The sequence below is a fragment of the Aquarana catesbeiana genome, linkage group LG09, assembly GCF_042186555.1.
Source record: "Aquarana catesbeiana isolate 2022-GZ linkage group LG09, ASM4218655v1, whole genome shotgun sequence".
NCBI classification, from domain to species: Eukaryota; Metazoa; Chordata; class Amphibia; order Anura; family Ranidae; genus Aquarana; species Aquarana catesbeiana.
Genome location: NC_133332.1, coordinates 250,701,517 through 250,719,392, shown reverse-complemented (window position 1 = coordinate 250,719,392; position 17,876 = coordinate 250,701,517). Strand labels below are relative to the sequence as shown.

General features: G+C 41.8%; 1 protein-coding gene across 3 annotated transcripts in view; it reads right to left on the bottom strand.

Annotated features, from left to right (window-relative positions):
* Positions 1–575: 575 nt before the first annotated feature.
* Positions 576–17,876, bottom strand: part of LOC141108500 (dual specificity protein phosphatase 6-like) — a 192,574-nt gene continuing 175,273 nt past the window's right edge. For all 3 annotated transcript variants that reach the window (XM_073600166.1, XM_073600165.1, XM_073600164.1), the window contains one exon: positions 576–16,201. In XM_073600166.1, coding sequence (XP_073456267.1) covers positions 15,897–16,201 — 305 coding nt within the window. In that variant the 3' untranslated portion in view covers positions 576–15,896. The remainder of the gene's footprint in view (positions 16,202–17,876) is intronic.

Below are 17,876 nucleotides of genomic sequence, written 5' to 3'. Positions count from 1 at the left end.
ATCCTACAACTCTGCAGGAGGATATGTGGAATACAGTTATGCCGCGTACACACGAGCGGACTTTACGGCAGACTTTGCCCGGCGGACTTTTCGACGGATTTTACGACGGACTTTCTGAATGAACGGACTTGCCTACACACAATCCACCAAAGTCCGTCGAATTCGTACGTGATGACGTACGACCGGACTAAAACAAGGAAGTTCATAGCCAGTAGCCAATAGCTGCCCTAGCGTGGCTTTTTGTCCGTCGAACTAGCATACAGACGAGCAGACTTTTCGACTGGACTCGAGTTTGACGGATAGATTTAAAACATGTTTCAAATCTAAGTCCTTCCAACTTTTGAGAAAACAAAGTCCACTGGAGCCCACACATGATCGAATTGTCCGACGAAATCCCATCCGACGGGATGTCCAGTCTCTTTATATGTACCTGCAAGTTTGACTGTATGTTTATTCCTATTAATCATGTTTGTTGTACCTGAACAACTTTCTTGCTGTTGTAAACCTTGAAAACTAACAAATAAGGAGTACATAAAAAAAAAAAAAAAAAAATACCAGGAAAAACAATGCACACGTAGAAAAAAAAGTGCATTTTATTTAAAAATCGTACAACAAATAAAGAATATACAAGTCATTAATTAAAAAGACTTATTCCCCCCATCCTTGCATAATACATTTTGTTTTCTTTTCTGCCCCATCTAGAGAGTTTTCTAGAATGTTATAGGTGAATGTTACAGGTGATAGAAGGAACTTCTTTTATCCCTGTCATAATCACAATGCAAAATAAGTTCAGAAATTGGTGGTGAGCTGAAAAATACAGCCCAAGCAGCTCGTCGTTACCAAACCACCTATTTGAAATGCTTTTTTTGTAAAAGAAAACAAATGGAAATTCCAAAGTCTGACCTTTAAGCTGGAGTTTCAAGCTCTACCCTAAAACAGCCATTAAGGGGAGGCCTCACCCTGTTCTTTTTTTTTACTTTGTTATGGAGAATGTGACTTTGGGTGGAAGGGGGGATGGAGCTCAGAACATTCATGGGTAATGCAGTAGCTCAATTTGTTTTGGTTCTGGCTTGATTGGCTTTTTAACCAACATGCATTTTAAAGGATACATCTAATTTATTTATTTATTTATTTCAGGTACTTATATAGCGCCGTCAATTTACGCAGCGCTTTACATATATATATTATACATTCACATCAGTCCCTATACCCTCAAGGAGCTTACAATCTAAGGTCCCTAACTCACATTCATACCTATACTAGGGCCGATTTAGACAGGATCCAATTAACCTACCAGCATGTCTTTGGAGTGCGGGAGGAAACCGGAGTACCCGGAGGAAACCCACGCAGACACAGGGAGAACATGCAAACTCCAGGCAGGTAGTGTCGTGGTCGGGATTCGAACCAGCGACCCTTCTTACTGCTAAGCGAGAGTGCTACCCACTGCGCCACTGTGCCTAATGATGAAAATATGTAGGATGCCAGTGCTGACTTCCCTCCTCTGAAAACGCAAGCTGTTTGGCTGTCATGTTAATGAATTTGGTTTAAAACATTACTAATCACTAAACTGCATGGAAATCAGGAGTTCTGACTTCACTTCCTGCATGCTTGCTATGAGTCGGTGACTCAAACAATTGAAGTTGGAGGAAGCCGGCAGTCTCTTGTTCAAAAGGTGGTCAGCAATGGCATCCCGCATATTTCTCCCAGTACAGGTTGCCTATACTAAGAGCCTCTCACCCAGACCCAGCAGGCTGAGCCTTCTTGTGGTGCAGGCCAATATTTAAAGGAACGTAGTCAATAGGTTCTCTTGCAGAAGAAAATACCACTGCCATAACTTCCTACTAAATAAAGAAACTGGTACGCTTTGACGCTGTTAATTATGGAATAAACCTGGCTTGGTCCTCATCCAATATACATGTAATAGCTTAGGTCATATATAGAAGGTGATTACCAATATTTGAGGGAACACAGTCAATAGATTCTCTTGGGGAAGAAAACACCACTCCCGTAGCTTCCTACTGAATAAAGGAACCGGTACGCTTTGATATTGTTGATTGCAGATTAAACCAGGCTTGGTCCCTATCCAATACATATATTAGCTTAGGTCATATATAGAAGTTGTGTGCCAATATTTGAGGGAACACAGTCAATAGTATCTCTTGGGGAAGAAAACACCACTCCCTTAGCTTCCTTTTGAACAAAGGAACTGGTACGCTTTGATACTTTTGACCAAGGCCACTGATAAGGCAGTACAGCCAGCCCTCTTGTACGGGGGGCCTGGGCACCTGCTGACACTGATCCTCTTCTGCCTCCCTCTGCAGCGCTGCCAGCTTCTCCTCCTCTTGGTTCTAGTCAATGCGGCCCTTCCATCTGCTGTCCGGACCCTCCTGTGTGCCCCATTTTTTCCGCAATGTTGCTGGCTTTCCTCCTGTGCCAGAGGAATGTTTCAGGATCGAGAGTGGGGGAAGGGGCTGGTAAACATGTAATTTACTGGCCCCTTCCTTTCCTGAATGAACGCTGTGAGTGATTGGTACAAATAACTCCTGTGTCTGTTCACCACTGAAACAGTTTACTATGCTTAAGTTTGTGAATGAGCAGGAAGCCTCAAAGCGCCTCCTATTCATTTACCTGTGCAGCTGAGGCTGAATAGAAAGAGTCTGATAAATCTACAGTATGTCCTAAGTCACTTTTGGCTTTGAGGAGGGGGCCCTGTCACGTACGCTGTATGGGGCCCCATAATTCCTAACAGCAGCCACGCTTTTGACTATAGATTAAACCAGGCTTGGTTCCCATCCAAGACATATAATAGCTTAGGTCATATATAGAAGGTGTGTGCTGGTCCATGGGAGTGGGACTACACAAGGGAGTTCTTAGATGGAGTGTCTGGGTGGTCGCTTATGGTCATGGACAACTAGTGCACCATACTGGGACTCTTGTGTTGACACTTCAGATTGATATTTTCTTATTTTTGCTTTTAAATGACACAGCTTATATTTGAGAGGCATTTTATATGCATGCGCAGTGGCTTGTGAGATATTAGAAAGTTACAGCCGGCTCCCAAATCAAATCCAAGATGGCAACGCTGGGGAGCCGCAGCCCAGCAAAGAATCAACTGTGGGGATGACAACACATGTGTACATGTGAATAATCTAATTCACCTTCTGGCTTATTAATTGGTGTACAGGGTTTTAAGGTGGCATGGAAATGCCAGCTACACATTCATCAGTTCTGCACTGAATTTGTTCAGATTTGCAAGTGTTTTCTTTGGAAGATTCTCCACACATCTGCTTTTTATTAAAACTACGATTCATTCCAAATTATGATCATATATATACAATCATTGTCCATTACATTTTCATTCGGTTGATTTTTTTGCATGCTGTAAAAAGATTAAATTAACAAATCAATGTGCTACAACCCATTGATAAAATGACTGAAATCTTCCAACTAAAAAATTCCAATAGAGTTCAGTTTTTCTCAAACCAAACACAGGATCTTTAGGCTTAACCGTGGCCTTTATGCAGCTATCTGCCATGGGTTATATACAGCTTCTCTGCCATGGTTAAGCTTTGGTTCAGTCCCAACCCATGTTTTGTCAAACCCAGTAGGAAGCTGTCAGTACCAGGCCATCCAGCTGCAGACCAGGCATTCTCCACCCTGTAGCTGCATGCACACAAAGGGGTGGAGTTGGGGATGACATCATTGACCTAATATGGACCAGGTGACCATATTGGGTCTATGACAGTGACTTAATATGGCCATATTCAGTCAGTGATGTCACTGACAGCTTTCTTCCGGGTTTGCTGTAACATGGGTTTGCACCAAGCCGGACCCAAGCTTATCCTGAGCTAAGACTAAAGATCCTGTGTCCTTAGATGTAAAATCCTTTTCATGGATTACAGTAAAGTCAAAACTGCTTTTTTCTCTTGAGATTTGATCAGAATTTTGTAATGATTGAACAGAAGAAGGTTATTACACATCGTTGTGTCCTGTTACCACTCAGCTGAAGGGTGGATGGCAGGCAAAGCAGAACATACAGACTTAGTAAGGCGTAACATGCACTATGCTGTAAACCTTTGTGATTCAGCCCACAATGGTCTGAGCAGTGGCGTTGCTAGGGGGTGGCTTTTGGGGCTATAGCCCCGAATCTGGAGCCCATAGCCCCGAGTCTCTGCAGGGGTCACCAAGGGGAGGGGGCTCTCTCTGGGGACCATGATGTAAGGGGGGCTATCTGGGGACCCTGATGTAAGGGGGATCTCTAGGGACCCTGATGTAATTGGGGGCTCTCTGGGGATATATATATATATATATATATATATACACATACACGCGTATATTATATACCTGTGTATGCCCGTCCAAGTGTATGACTTTCTTTACTACTCTGCTATGGGCTCTAGCCCCAGATCTTTTGTAGACCTAGCAACGCCTCTGGGTCTGAGTAAAGAAAATTTAATTTTGATTGGCTTTAATGGATTGCTGCACTTTTCATGTTATTACTACAATTTGCTGGCCCTGATTATAGGGACATGCCAACCCTACTGTTATTTCTGCAGGGTGAATCCCCCACTGGCTTCTTACATCTCTGATGTCAAGAGCTGAATCCTGAGGTATACCTACCCACTGTGATGAGTAAGAGGTGTTTTATGCTTTTTACACTTTTAATCTATTTTATGTTACAGAAGATGCAACTGGATGAGTGAAATCACTGTTGTGGAAAGTGGGTTAAGGCTCAATGTTGATAGGGAACAGATCCAGCAAATATCAAGAAAGTTCTCCAGAGATATATGAAGTCTTTAGGTGATTTAGACCATCAACTTTAACCCACAGAAAACTTCTGAAGATATATAAAGCCTTTAGGTGATTCAGACCATCAGTGTTAACCAACAGAAAACTTCCAAAGATATATGAAGTCTGTAGGCAATTCAGACCATCAGCAATAACCAACAGAAAACTTCCAGAGATATATGAAGCCTGTAGGTGATTAAGACCATCAGCGATAACCAACAGGAAACTTCCAGAGATATATGAAGTCTGTGGGTGATTCAGACCATCAATGTTAAACAACAGAAAACTTCCAGAAATATATGAAGCCTGTAGGTGATTCAGACCATCAATGGTAGCCAATAGCTTAGATATTCATGCACTGATCCTTTAAAGGTGCCTGATAGTGTTAATGCCCATTCGCACCGTATGCAAAGGGCACCCCTGCCCAATGGGTAATTTGCCTTATGTCCCATTAGTTCAGTTCACACCACTGCAGCAAGTGAAATAGGAACATGCTGCATATTTACACAGCACAGTAAACACAAACACGCTATGGTGCATAAAGATGAATGAAATGTCATTTTGTGACATTTTAATAAAGTTAAAAAAAGTGCAATGCATTTTAACAATGCAACAACTCCCTCATTTACAGCACACACCAGTGGACACATCTCATACAAAGGATAATGTGCATTGCTGGTGTGAATGGGCCCTCACAGAGACCCTATATCCTTGCCTATTCAGGGTAAAAGCATCTGTTTAAAGTCCCACCACCTTATATTAACCTAACAGTCCCCTGCCATACTTCTGGTTGCCATGGCAAAATACACAGTGCTTCTAGATAATGGGGAGCATGTGACACCCCCCCCCCCCCCCCAACGATGAAGAAGTCTATCACTAGGTCTAAGCACTGTTGCATGACAAAGCAGGCAATGGCCATGCATCCTCTAAGCTTCAACACAGCTGTTATGGGTGTTTTGATGGCTGCAACTAAGGAAGGAGTGGCAGAGGAGCAATGGAGAGATAAGTAAAAAATGATAAAGGGATTTACACTGGCATTCCCAATTCTGCCCTGAATTGGTAAGATTACAGGTTCTCTTTAATAAAATCCTCATGTACATACTCTCTGTGTTCGCTGCTAATTCTGCCTAGACTAGCCTGCCCATAATACGGCCAATGATCACTGCTGCCTTTGCTTACATTAAAGCAGATGGAAAGTTGACCACTAACTGCACAACAAGGGAAGTACGGAGAGGGCTCCCATTAGAAATCATTGGTATAGCTTGACGAACAGACCCCCTCCCCCCCCGGTCAACCCTGTCAACCCTGTCAACCCTGTCACATAACACATTGAAACGCTACCAGATTTCAAAACACTATCCAACTTTGTATAAATATGAGAAAGTAATACAGTACATACAAGTAGAATTGTGATAATTGCTTACAGTGTAATAACACCAAGCACCCCCAAATAATTGGTAGTGCAGATGCCCCATGTTCTCAGGAGAAGATCAGCGGGGTATGTGTGCATACATCCAAGAGGTTCCACAGCTTCTGGGGCCTCTCGGAAAGGCGAATCTGAGATCCTGTTCATGTCAAGATACCTTCAGTTGGAAGAATCCAGACTGTCTTTACATCATTTCCAAGGAAGGGCTCCATGGGCGAGCCAGGAGCCACCACTCAACATCTGATCACCTGGCTGCTGCCTTTCCTCTTTAGTGTGACACAAACCAGGCACCCAACTGAGGGCGCACAGCCTGGCTAACTCAGTCATTTGTGAGCAGAAGCTCTTGAGCCTGTGGATATCAGCAGACGAGGAGTGGGGACATTACTGGTGACTCATATATTGGAGAGCTTGGAGCACTACGGCATTGGTACTGCACAGGCAGGCCTCACCAGGCTTGGGCCCCTCTGCCAACCCTATGGTACCCGAGCATAACTTCCAACTATCTGAAATGGTGAAGAGAGATGACTTTTAGCACCCAATATGTAGGCAAAGGACACTTCCCTGCCACAGTCGCTGTTATACAGACCACAAAGATCTAATGTGTAGAAAATCATTGGCTAAACCACCCAAGTGCTTTTTTGAATTCTATTTTTCCATTCTATTGACTTTTCAAAATAACACATGCATATAGAGGTTGGATAAAAAGTTTAGTGCAGCATAACAGTTTTGGTAGTAAAATTGCACATTTCGTATAGAGATGTGCACATCAGACCAAACGGAGAGACAACTGAGGCTGCAGAAGGGTTTTGGTCTTAAAGGTGGGACAGTCCCTCCATATGAGCGACAGTTGGGAGCTATACAGTACAGAACACAGACTGTACCCAATAGGGATCTGCTACAGTCAGAAAACTTCTGTCATCTAAAATGCCTTTTGTCCATAACATTCTTCCCCAGCTGTTCAACTCTTCATTGTTCTCCTTTACCTTTTCCTATTCATTCTCTTATAGTGGACCTATAGTTTAATAACATCCCCCCACACCTTCCCTGATAACATTTCTGCTCCAGGCCCTTTTTAATGCTGGTCTTATGATCAAATAATTGGTCATATGAGCTCAGCAAACAAACTTAGATGACTGATGTTCACCAAACGTTGCCCATTCAGTTTCTCTACCTGAACAACAATCTATGATTAAGGTCAAAATGGCCGAAACACGTTAGCGCCTCTGTTGGGTTGGACTTTAGCAAATTATTTGCAATGATCATTACCGAAGTGCCTTTGCAATAATGTTTTTTAACTTGTGATGGCCTGCAGAAGCCAAAAATGTGCATGAGTGTTCCCCGTCAACTAAATTGGGTGAGGAAGTCATAGAGTTGCTCATTTTACCCACAATACCAATCTACGCTCTTTGCTAAGTTCCCATGACCAATGACCAAGCATTTTTTCACAAAACTGGCACCTGAGGGAGCCCAGCACAGCGCATTCATCAGGAAAGGTAATTAACCACATGTTTTACTATCTGTAAGTATGATGGGACAAGACAGTCTGGAAGGTGGAGGTTCTGTACAGATCCAACTTAAGGCTTCATTCACACTGGCATTGACAAACCTGCATTTATAGAATATTTCTAAACATTTATGAACGCTTGTAATAAATTTAATTCATGTAAGGGCCTGCATGTTAAAACAATCCTATTTAGAGTACAAGTTGGTGTAAGTTGTGTGCTGGTGGTGCGGAGCGGCGCTTTGCATTATAATACATTTTTCCACTCTAGACCGCACGTCGCGCGAGCATTGTTTACTATGTGCCCTTGTGGTGACTGCAGCGCAGAAAAATCCCAGCCGCCACACATAGTGTGAAAGTGCCTTACATGTTGGCCCTATTTAGACTGACTATTACATACATAGTTACATAGTTAGTAAGGTTGAATAAAGACACCAGTCCATCCAGTTCAACCTGAGTGAGTGTGCGTGTCTACAATTATCCCTATTTATTTAAGGTACCCATATAGTGCCGACAATTTATGCATTGCTCCACACATACATTGCACACTCATGATCCCTACCCTCAAGGAGCCCACAATCCAAGGTCCCCAAACTCACATTCATATACTAGGGCCAATTTTGGACAGAAGCCAATTAACCTACCAGCATGTCTTTGGAGTGTGGGAGGAAACCGGAGTACCCGGAGGAAACCCACGCAGGCACAGGGAGAACATGCAAACTCCAGGCAGGTAGTGTCGTGGTTGGGATTCAAACCAGTGACCCTTTTTAATGCTAGGCGAGAGTGCAACCCACTACACCACTGAGCCGCCCCAGTGTACATGCCATGCGAAAAAATGGCAGTTCTATGTGAAGACCTCTGGCACAGTTTGGTGGCATTTTTATCACTTGATAACTATCACTAAATGTGAAAAGTGGACCTTTATCGTAAATCTATATGAACAGTTTTGCCAAGATGGATAAAGGACAACAGAAGTTCTGAAATACTTACTATCCTTGGAATACTGCTCCTGGGTGCATACATAAAATATCTCTGCTTATGGAGGACTTTGATTCTCCTCTTCAACAAAAAAGAACATGGCCAAATGCATAGATTGATGGATAAAATGACCAGCACTGCAGGGAACCCAGAGCAGCATTTTCTTTAGATGAGGTAAGTATTTTAGCACATTCATAATGCTTTATCTGTTAACATAGCTTGGACAGTTGAGTAGAGGTCTGATGGAACATTTCCTTATGGACTGCTAGAGCTCAGGGGAATGTAACTGTGCAGTTTATAAGCAGCAATAATATACTAAATATAAATATATAGATCTGTAATACTGCTGATAATATCTATTCACAACTTTCAAATGCCAATCAAAATACCCAAACAAGACTAGTATTCCGCAAAAGAAAAAGCATATGAGTAGTCATTGATGGCTACTAGGAATTCTTATGTCAGTTTGTTTTTGTCCAGAAAATGAGTGAGCACTTAGTGAAGAAAAGCTGCTAATATCTCTAGCTTTTATAAATTGTATGTTGGTGAAAGGTTCTACAGACATTAGGGAGCGTTCAACCAATGTGGCCATTTATGTTCATATCACCCAATGCTTATTGTTCAGTAGGTCCTCCTGATTCTCCCTGGGCCAAGCTTTCAAACTGTTGCTATTGTTCTTGTGTGAGGCAGGCTGGGTTGGAGATGTCAACCAAGTGCCTCCTCTCTGCAAAGGAAACCAATGCTTTTGGTCAGTAGGTCTTCCCTAACTTTCCCTGGCTAAGCTTTCAATCAGTTACTATTGTTCTTGCATGAGATGGGCTGTGTTGGAGATGTCAAACAAGTGCCTCCTCCCTACATAGGAACCGATGCTTGTTGGTTAGTAGGTCTTCCCTAACTCTCCCTGGCCAAGCTTTCAATCGGTTGCTACTGTTCTTACATGAGATGGGCTGGAGATGTCAAACAAGTGCCTCCCTTCTGCATAGGAACAAACTTGCAGGTTTGTACAACATTCACTGGAGCTTTATCGGCCTGACCCTGGGCCATGTACGTTTTGGCGGCTGGATTGGTAAAGACTTTAGGCACTCAAATGTTGGGTCTACAGAAATATTTTTTTCCAAAAAAAACTCTTATTTTGTGCAACTTAACCTTTTGCTGACTGTGTAACGCATATATGAGGAAGCCTGGTGAGTGTGCCTTAACACTCAGCCACTGCACATATGTGGCATAGGTTCTTTGCCGAGAGCATGCTCACTGCACCTCCTAGCACACTGACAGATCCCAGACATCATTTGCAAGTATGATGGGTTCCCAATCATATGACTGCTGTGACAGTCAATCACAGAGACCATGTGATCAGGAAGCCACCTCTCTCTCCTGGCATTAACATCCACTTTAAGGAACTATTTTTTTGTACAATCAACTTTAGAATTACCTAAACTACGTAATATCAGGACCTACTTAATTTAGCCAATCAATTTGCTGCCAATCAGGCAGGCCTTACACTACATACAGCAGTTGTTTGGAAATTACAATCAGAGTGTAACCTGCATGGTGAGCTTTGATCTCATCAAATATCACTGGTATGGGGATAATTTAAAGATTGTCCAAATTGGAGGTTACACAGAGCTTTTGTGCATGGATTGGCCATTTAAGCAAACCTTTTACTTTCACTTGCAAGGTTTTTCATACCGTGAATTCTTTGGTCTGATGGGTTTCCAATACACAAACATATGGTAGTTGCCGTTGTTGACTTTCTGAAATTGTTAGTTGCTTGGCTGTTTTGCCTTAAGTACTTTCTTAGTTTCTTACTTTCCATTGTCTTGAATACTTTCTTAGTCACAGAGCTAGAACATGTATGCAGATCTGAAAGGTCAAAAGTCCTCATTTGCAATCTTATTTCTGGTCATTGACCCAAAGCATTGAATCTAGAGGTTCAGCAGGATAGTCAGGCAACTGATATTTTCAGAATAATAGTCAGCAAAGCTGACATTGTTTTTTCCAGCCATTTTCAGACCCGTTTGGCTGCCTATCATCACAATGTTTGATAGTCGTAGACCTATGAAAGTCGGTACAAGTTCACTTTTAATAGTGAACTTTTTTTTTTTTACTGGATAGGTCTTATAAACGTTTCTTTTTGTCACTGCATACTCTTACTTTCAAGAGATACAATAAGCACTGAGGAAATAAAGGTTGCCAATCCCCCAAGGACTCTTCAGATGGATTAGGTGAAGGCCTCAGAAAGTTCTCCACAGACTCAAGCAGAGGTCATCCCAAGGCTCTCTACTCATAGTAAAATTACCCCAGTTGAAGTTGAGAAAGCAATATAACAAATATATGTGTGTGGGATTGAAGGGGCGCAGACCAAAGTTGGGAAAACAAGTAATTGATTAAATTGTCAGACTGCACCCACATTAATGTCACTGGCCTCCCTGACCCATGACAGAGAGGGTACATTTCTGGCACTAAACAATTCTGTACTGTTACCTTTGAATTGCCAAGAACTGTGTCTTCAAATCTGCAAAAGTCAATTTACAACGCTATAAGGTAGGTATAAGAAAGAGGACAAAGAGGACAGGTTAAAGGGTAAGTCTACCTAAAAATTATATTTGATCTATTGATACTCTGGAGAGTTTCTCGTGTCTCTTTGCGATCCATTGGCCACCTATATGGTGTTCTTTTTGCTGCATCCTCCAAATTATAAACCAAAAAAAAAACACAAATAACAGAGACAATGATGTTATCAGCTTGGCAGTCCTGCAAACTCAAAATTGATGGCAAGATGAATGCAGTATGTTATCAAATAATACTGGGGGAACATTTGCATTCATCAGCCAGGAAGCTGCGCATGGGACGTACTTGGACATTCCAACATGACAATGATCCAAAACACAAGGCACATTTGACCTGTCCATAGCTCCCAACTGTCCCTGATTTCGAGGGACTGTCCCTTATTTGAAGCAATGTCCCTCATTCCTCCTCATTTGTCCCTCATTTTGGTCTGATCTATATAGTTGTATATAAAGTTCACTTTTTAGCTATCAAAAAGTGTTTTCCAGTGCTAAACCTTTAATCTGATTTCTAAATGGCTGCATTTGTAAATTCCAAAAGCCAATATAAAGGAATAGTAGTGGTAAAAAAAGCACTTTCCAATCTTGTTTTATTTTTGTTTTTTTGTACAATTTTCCTTTAAGGGGGCATGGCAAGGGGTGTGTCCTATACCTGCATACTTTTGCTGATAGGTGTCCCTCATTTCCATCTCAAAAAGTTGGGAGGTATGCCTGTCATTGGCTACAGCAGAATAAAGTGAAGGTTCTGGAGTGGCCATCTCAGTCTCCTGACCTCAATATCATTGAGCCACTCTGGGGAGATCTCAAACGTGCAGTTCATGCAAGACAGCCCAAGAATTTACAGGAATTGGAGGCTTTTTGCCAAGAGGAATGGGCAGCTTTACCATCTGATAAAAAGCCTCATCCACAAAAGTCTTCAAGCTGTCATTGATGTTAAAGAGGGCAATACACGGTATTAGGAACTGGGGTATGTAAACTTTTGATCAGGATCATTTGGGTAGTTGTGATTATGATTTAAAAAGAGTAAACACAGTTGATTGATAATAAATGGCTTCAGCCAAACACTAACCATGAGTGAAAGAAAAGTTTTTGTGTTATCATTCATATTCTCTGATAAATGACTAAGAAATCATAAATTCTGCCAGGGTATGTAAACTTATGAGCACAACTGTGTGTGTGTGTGTGTATATATATATTTTTTTTAAGAGCCTCATTGGGGGGCTTTGGTGAAATATTAGAGGTCTAAACAGACCTGATGTCTCGCTTTTAAGACAGAGAAAGGGACTGAGGACAGAGATTCCCCAGTCCCTTTCTCTGCACCCTCAGCTGCACTGGACAGTGAATAAATGGGAAGTGCTCTGTGCTGAGGCTTCCTGTTTATTCACACACACACTGTATACTATGCTTCAGTTATGAATGAACAGAGTCTGATCGGTACCAATCACTCACTGTGTCCATTTAGCAAAGGAAGGGCCTAGTCTATTATATATTTACGGGCCTCTTCCCTCGCTCTCTATTCTGAAATATCCCCCAGTGCGCCTGCAGCAGCAGCCAGCTGGAGAGGAGGGAAGCTTGTAGCACTGGAGGGGGGCCTGGGCAGCAGGGCGAGCCTGTGCTGTACGGGGTGATTAGGGTGTGACCAGGCACATCCGGCACACCCTGTGCGCACCCCTATGATAAGGGGAAATTTCCCCAATAGTACACAGTCAGCAAAAAATGACCTTGCAAAAAATAAACTAGCCAAAACTAAACAAAAATAAAGCTTTGGCTATACATACATGTTAAACGTGGAGGCAGGCAGTATTCTTTTAATGGAAGTGCAACACGGGAATTCTGTATGTTTGAAAAATGCCTTTTTACATAAAAGTAAATTCATCTCAGATATCTTCTAAACTCCTGAAATATACTACATATTTATATTTTAATAAATACTCTTGTAGTATAAATGGCTCTTTCATATCTGTTGAGAAGTGTTGAATATTGTTATATTAAGCAACAAGAGTAAACCGTATTCATCTCTCCTTCAATAAGTGCTAATTTTAGGCCTTTGTGATAAACGACTTTAAATGTAACTGACCCTTTGAAAAATGACTAATGGCTCTGTGGCCAACAATTTCAAATGAAAGTCAAACAGCTCATATAGTTTTTACTTGGGGGCAACTTTTCGAAAAGCCATTTACATTTAGAGTATAGGTCTGCCTAATGGATAGCAGACAACCCTAGTTTCCACTGGCCTTTAAGGCAGAGGGAGAAAAATATATAAAGATAAGAAATTATTCATAATTTAAGGAGAAATACATTAATAGACATATATTTGCAATATACCCTAATACATAAAATTGATGACCCATATACTCTGCAATTATTGGCAAATTAAAATGACCCTGCTGCGGGCTGAAAGAAGTTACACCAGAGCAACCATTTAAAAGAAGAAGATATACTTGTCCAGCAGGCAGCTAGTTCAAACTTGACTCTCTTACAGAGCTACTGGACAGTTGCAGGCAGGGCTACCAATAGAACACATGGGGCCCCGGACAGCCCTACACAGGCCAAGGTTTTCATTTAAGTGTTGGGAGTCGCAGGAACTCAGATTACCCTTCCTGTGCATGATAGAAAAAAAAAGGTCCCTATCTGCTCCTTTACCTTACGTGGTGGGAGCTGTGGCCCACGGGAGTACCTTGTCTGAGCCCAATGCCCAGTGGTAAATAAAGGGTCCCCTCACCTCCCCAGGCCTTCCAGTTTAACTAATGGATCCTGGGTCCAGTACGGTAGGGCCATCTACACGCCCTTATCAGTGGCCTTGATTGCAGGTGTGTCCCTCACTGTCTACTGTGGTTCTTCCTGCTTACTACCTAAATAACTACTATGACCTGTTGGTGGGTGAAACCGCTCAAAATGGGGGGGGGTGATGTTTTATTTGACACACCCACAAGTGTCGTATAGCAGCAGTGTTGATAGATCTGCAATTGAGTAAAGAATGGAGTTTCCACTTGCCGGAGAGTAAGTATTCCTCTTCATTTGCCAGGTGCCTGAGGTGTAATATCTTTTCGCTAGTGACAGGGTCCCTTTAGCTTTAAAGTAACAAGTATGGGCACCCTTCATTTTATACTCTGGTATAAGGCATCTAACAACCAGCCTTTTCAGTTCATATTGAGAATAAAAGTCCAAAATAATACCTTCTACACTTTGTAGGACAGTCCCGATCATTGGACTCAACACAACAAAAGTCACATTGGCTTACCAAATATAATCAAATGGTATGGATCAATGGGCAATCTTACAAATATTCTGATGTTACACCTTTGAGAACATGAAGTTGCAGAGGTAATAAATGGCATGAATTTGTAAATGCGCCCCCCTTAAAATCAATTCTCGTAGACAAATCCTATCAACACTTAGAATTTATGTAACAATCATATAAAAAAAAGACAAGCCATCCTCCGCAGCTCTAGAGGGATATGTTGCCCTCCAATTGGCCAGAAGTGGTTTTTCAAAGTGGTTTGGCCTTTGGAGGATACCGTGACTCAAAGCAGCGATAATTCTCATCCTGCACTGCAGGGTTGTGGCGTTTACATAATATCATGTAACTCCAAATTCTTGATAACAGCCCATCTGCCTACAAGTTTTTGTTGTTGAATGCCAGAAGAAATCCTGAGTTCTTATTTTTATTTCTTTGCTTTGTAAATTGTTGTAGCCTTGGGCCTGAGAAGTGTGACATGTTTTAAGAAAACACCTATGGCAACCAGCCAAGGAGATACACAGTTCAACACAAAGCTAGTAAAACATTAGAATAGAAATACTGTACAAAAGTCAAGAGAAAAAATACATGGCTTTGTATGCTCAGGCCCAACCTGCAATGGCCTGTACTCATCCTGTGCAATGAAGTAGAATCTTGATCGATGTTCGTGGACTCCAGATGGAGATAGTGTATTTACCACCTGCTCTTTCACTTTCCAAACTCTGAGAATTCCGCTCACAGGATTTATCATTCCAGTCAAGCAAAACAAGTGAGTCAGTCCTTGTCGTGATCCATTTCAAAAAGGAACGTGGTATGTTCCCGGTCTGAGTTTATATTCCCAGTTGAGTATACTTCATTTAGAGCAGCTGATGCCTCTGTTCTAAAATTCAGCAATTAGGAAAAATGAATCAGAACAATGTTAACCCGTTGGATGCTGGAAAGGGATAGCGTACTTACTGACTGATGACTTCAGGTGAAGGCTACAAGGTTTTGCTCCATGTAAACTGCTGCTGATTTTCAAAAGGGTCTTCTCTAAAGTCATCTTTCTTTGAATGCTTTGGTTCTCATCTGTGATACATTATTACACCAACTTCCTTGAGAAACAGCTGTGCTGGACTGTTCAGGTCAAGACACGTCAAACTAGAGCCACCGCCGAGGAAATACTGTAGGTTTTGAAAATGCCCAACTAATGTATGTACATCTCCTTCCCTTTAACAGAAATCCTTCACACTTGACTAGAAAAGAGACACTGGACTCATTACAGTTATGTTTGCCGAATCTCAAGACTTAAAGGAGAAGACATATTTTTCAACTTATCTGATGCTCCTCTATAGATTTTTAGGCTCAAAACAGATATAAAATATTTGATAAAAATGCTCATAATATGAAATAGCTCTCCTACGTGGAGTCCAGTGAGTCTAGTTCAAAGACATCATCGCTGGAAGGACTGGTGAAAAACGAGTGGCCGCGTGGCCGATTGTCATCCGGGCTGCTGAGGCCCAAACTTTTCTCAAAATCCAACAATTGGCCCATAAAGTTGAAATTGGGAGAGATGTTGGTTTTCTTGCGCTTTACAAAATCATAGGCATCATTCAGAGATAGGTTGAGTTTCTGCATGAGGTAAGCCACTGTGACAGTGACAGATCGACTGATGCCAGCTAGACAATGAACAAGCACCCCACAATTGTGAGAAGCTGCCTCATCTGAAAAGAGAAAAGGAACCGCTATTATTACAAAATAGAAGCATAAAATATTACTAGACATCTAATCATGTTAATATTTTATACCGATTCTATTAATACAATTGTTCGGAAATTGGTGACAGTATACAAGCAAGAACAGTGAGGATAAGTATACAAGTGGCAAATGTAACTTTTGTAGAACTAAATGCCAAAATTCTTGGTATGCTAATTTACCTGAGGTATAGATTGTGGTTTCCACATATCAAGATGAAATGACTTTGGTAAGGATGCTTTCCAACACAAAAACCACTGGAAGGTTTTTGAGTGGAGGCTCCTTTCCAAACCTAGGTAAGTGGACAACTGCTTTGGCCCTGATTGAGCTCTTTTGATTTCTGGCTGTAGTTAGCCCAAATGGAGAAGACTTACTAGTAGTACTTAAGATTTAACAGGCGGGAACGTAGGAGAACACAGTTCTGCTACCTCCAGCACTGAAAGTATGTAATGGCAAGGTGTGGTGGAGTGTACTGGAGTGTCTATTGTTGCGGAGGCTATTGTTTCTGGGGAGGTCTATTGTCGCTGGGTGGAATCTACCGTTGAGGGAGGGGGTCTAATGTTGCTGACTGCTGGAGGGATATTGATGATGGCTGCCATGATAGCTATTGTTGCTGGTGGCAGTTTATTGTTGCTGGGGTAGATCTATTATTTCAGGTAATAGCAAACAAAAAAATCTCCTGCACTTGAGAGTGGGCCCAGAAATATCAGTAGACTATATTTTCATCTTGGTTTTCATGGATAAGTCTCGAATTGTTGCCCTCATTAGACTGAGGAAGTCTGGGACAAAGAAACCATTAAACAAAACAGAGGGTGCACCAACCTAGTGCATTATCCTAAAAGCACAGCTTTATTTAATATAAAGGGTGTTAAGTATTTTTCTCATAAGTTGTCAATTGCATCAAAGCTCATCATAAAAAACAGCATCCAGTCCACGATACATCGTGACATTGTGACAGGACAATTGGAGATCCAACAGGCTAACACATTTCAAGGGCTTGCCTCTTCCTCAAAGCCTCTGAGGAGGGGTGACATGGAAGGGGGAAGTTCCATATTATATGACACGTTTCCTGGGAGTGTTGGATTCCTGCCCCCACCCCCCACTGAATGCTGTGGCTCCTTTCACCATCCCCAACATCCCCGCAGCACACAGTAATGACATAGTGGCCGGAGAAGGAGCCCAAGTGCTTGGCAAAGGATCAGAAATTCTACATGGTAATTCCCCGCGCTCCGTAGCTCTTGAAAAGTACGAAGATCAATGGCACAAGTGGTGTGCCAGATAAGCCTAATATCTTTTCTTAAAACATTCTTTGCTGATTTCTCATTTTGTGGCAGGGTGGCGTTAAAGGAAACCTGTGAGGATAGACATATGTTTGATATATATATGGGTGTAGGGTGTAAATGATTTTATCTTGATGGAGGCTTCACTATTTAGTGAGTCGCTGACCTGGAACAAACATGCAGGTTGGGAAGCCTCCACCATTACAAACAAGTCAAAAATACCAGCTCTCGTATTTCTATTGTCACAGGTTTGCTTTAACCTTATTGCCAAACATACCTGCAAGTAAATAGTTCTTTTTTTTCTCAGGATGATTAATAGGGTTAAATGAATCATATGCCTTTAAAAGCTCTGTGTGTACAGACA